The 8,409-nt window shown below is 43.6% G+C and overlaps 1 protein-coding gene across 1 annotated transcript; it reads right to left on the bottom strand.

Annotated features, from left to right (window-relative positions):
• Positions 1–2,700: 2,700 nt before the first annotated feature.
• LOC137345964 (probable G-protein coupled receptor 139) lies at positions 2,701–5,742 on the bottom strand. Its single transcript, XM_068009224.1, has 2 exons — positions 5,675–5,742; positions 2,701–3,565 (listed from the first exon to the last, which is right to left on the bottom strand). Exons 1-2 carry the CDS (start codon positions 5,740–5,742, stop codon positions 2,701–2,703), a joined length of 933 nt encoding a protein of 310 aa, XP_067865325.1.
• Positions 5,743–8,409: the final 2,667 nt, after the last annotated feature.

The following is an 8,409-nucleotide window of genomic DNA, read 5'->3' as shown; positions in this document are numbered from 1 at the left end:
TTTGGATAATGCTGCAAAATGGGTGATCATGTCATATCTGAGTTATGTGAAGAAAAGAAAATTCAGTAAAAGCCACTGCTCGAGAGCAGGAACGAGGGCGAAACGAGAACATTTGGTCAAGCCAAAAGCAAGTAGAAACCCAAGGTCATGAGATGTGCTGCAAAATGAAGGAGGCCATTTATATTGGGTCAACGGCCTGAAACATATCTGCAGTCTCTCAATCACAAGGTCCAACTCTCTGTCAAATACAAGAACAATATGACACAGCTCCGAAATATTCTGCCAGAAGAAATATTTTTGAGGGATGGAATTTCCAATGGGTGGGAGAGGATGTGGTTGTGGGTGGGTTCTCCCCATCTCCTGCCATAACGTGGAGAGGGATAGGGAAATTATTTCTGCAGGAATCCCGCTGGTTATCCCATCCATATTGAGAATGAAGATTGGAACATCGTCTGTGGGATTTCCAAACGACAGAAAGTTAAAAAAAAAAACTGGAAACGCAGGTTCTGCAAGGGGAAAAGAAAAGACTTGTCGAGAGCGCTGGAAGGTTTCCCACCTGTCGTTTTTCAGTTAGTGACAGGGCCTCAGTGTGACAGTGGACTTGTTGCCAAGTCAACCGTGCCTCCTTTTGGTGAAAAGGATTTTCCTTCTGGGGGTCGGGAACCCGACGTCGGGAGAACGTTGGGGTGCCAACCCTGCACCGTGTTAAGGTAGCCACCAGATCCGTTTTATTCATTGCCTTTGTAAAAGATTCACTATTAGTGAGAGAATAGAATGTCTTACATGATCAGCCTGATTGAGCTTGTAAGCATTGCCAAGAATTTTCACAGTTTTGCGTGGAGACACGCTGAGGTCAGCTGGAGCACAGCTTAAATGGAGACTGAAGAAACTTCCTCTACTTTGCTGCAACCCATTTCTTCGGTTGAAATCTCAGAAGAGCAATACGTACTGCATCAATTTGATATTGTTTTACCCGCTAACTATCAGTACCACAGCGTCTCAGAGTGGCACACATCCGCTCGCACCTCTCCCTTCACCCCGATCCCGTTCCAAATCCTCAACATCAAGTAAAGGCCACATGTCAGGTGTGTGAGGGAATATAGACCAATCGACAGGATGGGTGCAGGAACTATACAACTCAAGAAGCTCGATCTCATACGGGACAGAGCAGTTCCCTTCATCAGGGCCCATGTCCCTGAGCTCAGTGTCCTTCCCTCTGCAGCTGACACACAATGGTTCCTGAAAATACAGTTTATCGGATGCACTGCAGCAAACCATCAAGTTTAATTAGACAGCACCTTCCTCACCTGTAACCTCTCCCACCGAGAAACACAGGGACAAAATGTCATTGGAACATCATCATTTGTAAGTCACATACCATTCTAGCTTAGACATATGTCACAATTTGTTCATGGTCGCTGTATCTGTATCCTGGGATTCCCTTCCTGGCATCATCGCTGCTGCACCATCAGAAGGAGAGCAGCAGGCAAAATTGAAGGCTGGCCATCACATCCTCAGGGCTGCAAGGAATTGGCCAAACATGAAGTCTTGCCAGCAGAAGAAAACAAATCAATTACCGCACGAAAAAATGAATTTCATAGAAATTGCAACACGAAAGCAGGTCGTTGGGGCAGATCAACCCACGTCTGTATTTGTCATCTACATAAGCAATAGTTTTAATCATATCTGGTCGCACTGCTCCAATATTACTTTATTTATTGGTCTTTAAACATCATATCAAACCCGTTAACGTTGTCACAGTCTCTGCTTCAATCAATAACACCAAAAATCCAAGTCAAAGCTTCACAATTCTAGGTGTCACAAAGTTTCTTCTGTTCTCTGTCCTAAATCTCTTTCATTTACTCTCAAGATCTATGTTCACTGCTGATAGACCCATCAATCGTTGCATCTATCTATTCTGCTCCAGGCTTTCATTACTGCAACCATCTCTATTAATTCAGCCTGAAATCTCTTCTCTTCTGATTGAGAACGAACTCATTTTTCATATTTGGATTTATTCATGTCCGACATCTTGCTAGTGAGTTTACTACGCTGTGTCCTCACTATTACATCCAAATTGGCCAACAGTGTTGAGTCCAAAACAGCACAAAGTACTGCGGGTTTGGTCTCACAAAAGTCTGGGAGAGATTCTCCACTAAATCTCTATATTTATATTCCATAACACCTGCCATCAAACACAATATCCCATTGTATTTCATGGTGATCTGACTCTTGAGGTGCTGTTTTAGATAGAATCCTGATTGATAAGGGAGTCAGCGTTACATCAGGTAGACAGGAAATTTGAGGCCATAACCAGATCTGCCATGATCTTATCAAATGGCGGAGCAGGCTCGAAGGAATGACAGGCCTACTCCTGCTCCAAATTCGGATGTCAGTGTGCTGAAAGATCTTTATTATTTGAACCTGTCAAGGCGCTCTGCTATGTCACATCATCCTCCAATTCGGCTTTCAACGTGCGTGGACATTAATAACCGGATAAACAACCGTAACCAGAGATTCTGAAGGGGATGATTCTGCCTCCTCAACTTGTTCAAATACTTGTTGGAATTTATAAATCAAATGGACTCTTCCAAACTGTGGGATGTGTTGCCCTTAGAACTTTAAAAGACATTGTGCAAAGTTGCAAAGAAAATGCCAGGCAATTAATTGAAGTTTGATTTCACTTACTTTATTCAACAATTATTTAAATAATTTAACAATGAGATAATACGGATATTTCACCATATTTTTGATCTCCGCTCTGAATCTCCTCTGTGTCAGTGCATAAATACAAGTGTTTGTACAGGAGCTGGTGCACATCAACAGAAATGTGATTCTAATTGCCAAATAAAGTGAGTTTGAACCTTGGAAATCGACTGTCTGTGTGACACCGACACAGATGTGTATTACGGTAATAGGGGCCGACAACACAATAAAACTGCCCGAGATAGCAAAGAGTAGAATGATGGATGTTCTTCTGTTCTTCATCTCGGGATCACTGCCGGTTTTTCCATTGTTGTTGCTCTTCAGGGCTTTGCGAGCTCTACTGGCGAATAAAATGTGCCTGACGGTGAGAGAGTTCAACAGCAGCAGCAAAGGAATTGGAAGTAATGCATTTGAGAGGATGGTAATCCATTGGTGAATCTTCCATGCGGGTGAAGTAAAATATCCTGTGACGGTGCGGCAGCCCCACTGTATATTGTTGAGAGTATAATCGGGCTCATAGCGGAAAGGCATGGGGATATTGTTCAAAATGTTGAGCACACACATGGTCGTTATAACCGTGGTGGCTGTCCTTTCGGTGCAATATCTTGATTTCAATTTCTGGCAACAAATTGCGACAAAACGGTCAAAGGTGAACGACATTGTGAACCAGATAGAGAGCTGAATGCTAAACCCTTGCATGAAGACAGTAAAACGACACGCGGAAGTGGAGTTCAGCACTGAATCTGGAAAATGATACTTGATGATTTCGTTCACAATAACATTAAAGATGAGGACCATGAGGTCTCCCACGGCCATGGCCATCATATAACGAGTGATTCCTTTGGAAAGACCGCAGTTCCTTTGGAAAAGAACCAGAAATGACAGCAGGTTCGCTGGGAGAAATGCAAAAACAGGAAATTTAACAAAACATTGAACAGAGATGTACACCGACAGCAAGTTGGAAATCTGGTGTTAAGCATCATAAGGCTGAGAGTTGTGGGGTGGAGGAACCGGGGGTAATTTTAGCCGTGTGTGACCGGGTCAAATAGCGGTATCTAATTGGCCATCCATTTTTTTCCATGGAAGTCATTGGAAGAGAGTAACAGGCTGAATGTACAAGGGGCGGTGAATTCAATATTACCCATTGCACAATAAAGCTGATAGTTAACCTGGATTGGAATAAATTGTCACGTAGCAGCTGCTGCAAACTTCCCCATCTTCTTGCCAGACATTTTTTCCCTGCGGTAACTTCATGATATTCTAATATGAAACCATTAATGGGAGCCATTTGGAAGTAACTTGCTGGGCCGGATGCTGACGGATTCTATGGGATGCTCGTTCCGCCCAATGTTGTTCACAGTGACTTCAATGGAGAAGAGAATCGGGCGACAGGTAAAATCAGAGTTGTATCCAATGCCATCAGTTTTTTTACGGTTCGATTAGGTTAAAACATACAAACATTCCTTGCCTATTACTGATTAATGCTGTTTTATCTCCCTTTCAATGCAAATAGAAACATTGGGAACATTTTTAACTTTCATTGCCGTGCAAAGCAAAACAAAAGCAATTGATATCAAATGGGCCCCGTGTTTTACAGCCCTTCCGTCTTTTTTGCGCATTGATGTTAATACAAAGTGAAAATTACCCCATACGTGAATAGTTCGAGATTTAATTCAACATTTAGCAGTATGATGATTGTATCCAGCTGAACCAGTACTGCATTTTTATTAAAATTAAATCAGTTACTTTTTAACGTCTCATAAAAAGATGATTTTAAGAATGAGGAAAGGCAATATAAAATAATGGATAAACAATTCTAAAGAAGGTTCAGGAGCAGAAGGTTCTGGCGGGGATGTGGGGGACGGGTGTATGAGCACAAATCGTTGAAGGTGATCGGGCAGGTTGAGAAATTGGTTAATAAGGAATACGGATCCTGGGCTTTATAGATCGTGGCAGAGAGTAGAAAAGCAAGGAAGTTATGTCGGGCCATTATAAAACACTGGCTCGGCCTCAGCTGGAGTATTCTATACAATTCTGGGCACCACACTTTAGGAAGGACGTGAAAGCATTGAAGAGAGTGCAGAAAATATTTACAAAATGGTCTGGGGATGAGGGACTTCATTTACTGCTCTGTTGGGACTATTCTGCTCAAAGAAGAGATAATTGAGAGGAGATTTGAGAGGTGCAATATTGAGAGGTATTCAAAATCATGAGGGGACTGGATAGAATAGATAGAGAGAAACTGTTCCCATTGGCGGGAGGGTCGAATTTCAGAGGACACCGATTTAAGGCGTTTGGTGAAAGAATCAAAGGGGAGGAAAAGTTATCTTCCGCAGTGAATGGTTCGGATCTGGAATCCACTGCCTGAGAGTGTGGTGAAGTCAGATTGAATTGTGGCTTTCAAAAGGGAATTGAATATTTATCTGAAGAGAAAAATGCTGGGCTCGGGGGGAAAGACAGGGGAATGGGATGAGCTGTGCTGCACTCGCTGAGAACTGGCATGGACACGACGTGATGAATGGTTTCCTTCTGTGCAGTAACAATTCTATAATTCGACAATATCGCATCACTTCATCAATATTGCACCGAAATGGCAGCTTACAGTCTGAACTCAACTCACTGAAATGGGAGGGAAACGCAAGATTATCCGACTCAAAGCAGAGATTTCGACCGACAGAGCCACAGCTCAGTACAAATGACACAGGGTCCATTTTCACTTTGTAATGCGGAGGGATTGACTGCCCGCCCAGTGATATAGAACAGGACTGAGTCATTAACATAAACATCAAAGGGAACGAAAATCGGACGAACTCATCAATGGGCGAGCGATCGATTGTTCGACTTTAACACCTGGCCAATGCAAATTACCGTCACAAAGGCAACAACGACAATAACAAAAACACACAGGGAAAATAATAATGCAGTTTAGCAATGGTGCACTAAATCTTTCAGGATAGTTTGGAATTACTTACCAGGAATGCCAATAACTGCGAGAATCGGAAAGAACATTTCTATCGGAAGTGCCTGTCGTCCCATTTTCTCCAAAAACTAGGAGCGGTTGATCCGAGGCAATGCACTGAAACAACCTCATTTATACACGAGCCAATCGTCCAGTGAGAGAGTGAGGTCACAGAACCGGTGTCATTAGCTAGATGCTTTCAAACAAACAAGTTACTACATCTCTTCATAAACCAGCAATTAACATGAACTCCCCGATCCCCAGAGAATTAAAAACAGTGTGCAATCTCAGACTGAAAAAATCCTCGCCTCTGAGACTCTTGCTCCGTTGCTGCATTTTGATCGCAGCAGCTGAGCGTTAATGGGACATTGGGTTTAGGTTGAACCGAGAAGTGGATACAGACCGACAAGTTTCATCGTCTTAATGTTGTCGAACTCCAGCTTTTCGTCAATGCATCAGACGTTCAAACCCTCGTTCATGCCTTTGACACCAGCAGAGCTAAGTGGGGTAATTTCGACTTTGTTGGAAAAAAAAATCAGGAGAGCTTCTTCCCGACTGGTGCACTCCATACCACAGGTTTTACACAATGGTCTAACGTCAAAGCTACGCCGATTATTGCTGTCCAGGTTCCGATTAGCCACCCTCCCTGAACTTCAGCCTATTCTCTCTTTCTATCCCTTTGACCTGCTCCATGCCTAACATCCCAACTGTCCTCCCTCTTCAATTACGACCTCTTCAGCAAAGACTCCCCATTCGATCCCCTCTTGCTGTCAAACCTGGAGCCACAGACTCCCGCTCTGTGGAATTGCTGCTCTAAACCGCTCCACCTTACTATCCCTCAACTGCTTTAAGACAGTCCCTAACACCCACCTTTTTGACCAATCCTATTCTCAGAATTACTCTTGGTTCAATATCTATTATTATTTGATTCGGCCTCTCTGAAGTGCTTTGGGATGGTTTTCTGCATTAAACATGCCATACAAGGACACGGGAGTGGATATTGACAAAGCAGGTGGCATTGCATTGGTGGCTCGTTACACGCCCCTGCCGATATTCAATCTACTTGACTTCAATAGCACTGAATATCGGCATCTGGAAGAAAAGGCAGCAAAAGTGGTTCTGCCTGGTTTCTGCCCCGCAGGTCGTTGTTGATGTCTGTACTGTCTGAAGCAGTTTAAATGTAGCGCAGGCTGTCTTTGATGCATTACTAAAAAGGAATAATATAAATCAGCAGGAATACAAGGTGGATCTGCTATTTCCCTAAAGCAGTCTATATATCGACAGGATAACAGTTCGCCTTCGGCATGAAAGCAATGTGGGTGGCATGGAATCGACCGCCCTTTATGCGCCCCATCCAATACTCAGTTCCGTTGACTTCAATTGTCTCACTCCATTCTCGACATTAAGGTGTTAAAACCGTTCTGAATGATCCATACACACGCCCACCCCACCCCTCACAAACACACACGCACCCCCCCCCCCCCCCCACCCCCACCCCCTCACCGCCTCTCCAACAGCTGGAGCTGGATTTTTCCATGCTCTCTGTCATTGTGTGACTCCAGACCCAAAAAAGCATTTTGAAATGGCCTCGCAAGCCACTCAGTTCAAAGGCATTTCGGGATGGGCAATAAATGTTGGCCGAGCCAGCAACGTCCACACCCCACAAACAAATTTAAAAAAATGAAGTTTGTAAAATAAAGGAAGCCGCAGTAGTAGCACATGATTATGCATTGATTCACAAAGCAGTTGTCACAGGCCTCAATTTGGAAACTTTCAGAGAAATTGGAAAGAAAAGACTTTTGATAATGAAAGGAAATCTGCTTTTATTGAGATAGGTGGCAAAGGTAAAGATATAGGCTGTGGATCCCAACCATTTGACATGTGTGGCATGTCTTACAATAGTGAACCACATCCTGATGCAGCTTTGCTAGAAACAATATGTCATTACCCTAACCTGAGTTTTTGGAAAACACAAATGCCCTGTGACTGGGATTTCATTGGCAATTATCTAAATTACACTATGATAGCAAGGAGGGACAACCATTTGATGGATTACAGTCCAATCCTCATCAGCGGAGAGGTCTCCACTTCCTCATCTTTCTTGACGTTAGAACACTAATAAAACTTTTCAGTCTGTGGCTCAAAACAGGTCGCCAGAGACAAGCTCCTAAAATCAGGATCTGCCTGTTGTGTCCCAAAATCACGGGAGATCTGCTAAACAATTCCCCATTGTTAACCTTGGAGCCTTTGACACCAATGTCCTCATCCAAATCCCTGAAAAATATTTCAGCCAACAAAACATCGGAATTGTCCTCGAAAACATCTGAATCCATCTCATCTTGTTTAACCTTATGAGCCTGGGACCTTGTCAAAACACATTCTGGAAATATTCCAGGAAATTCATCGTGCAAAACAGATTTCCAGAAGAAATTCCATCTTACCACGGGTCACATTTCATATCAGGTACTGGTCTTCAGTACTATTGCCGGAACGTTGTCAAGGTCCATTGCCTTTGCAGCATCCAGTGTCTTCAGTTGTTTCTTGGTATCACATTGATATTCTTGACGTACACCAGTCTGTTAAGGCAGTTGTATGTTCCTCATGCAGAATGTGGGAGGTAAGGGTCGCCAAGAGTGTCCCTGCTGACTGCATCTGCGGGAAGTGCACGCAACTCCAGCTCCTCGAGAACCGCGTTAGGGAACTGGAGCTGGAGCTGGATGAACTTCGGATCATTCGGGAGGCGG

This window comes from Heterodontus francisci, chromosome 29 (assembly GCF_036365525.1).
Source record: "Heterodontus francisci isolate sHetFra1 chromosome 29, sHetFra1.hap1, whole genome shotgun sequence".
NCBI lineage: Eukaryota > Metazoa > Chordata > Chondrichthyes > Heterodontiformes > Heterodontidae > Heterodontus > Heterodontus francisci.
This window is presented reverse-complemented; position numbering and strand designations above follow the sequence as displayed.

Coding starts and splice junctions, on each gene's coding strand:
- LOC137345964 (XM_068009224.1), bottom strand. CDS start 5,742: ATGGGACGACAGGCACTTCCGATAGAAATGTTCTTTCCGATTCTCGCA. Junction 3,566..5,674: donor GTTATTGGCATTCCTGGTAA/GTAATTCCAAAC, acceptor TCTTTTCCAAAG/GAACTGCGGTCTTTCCAAAG.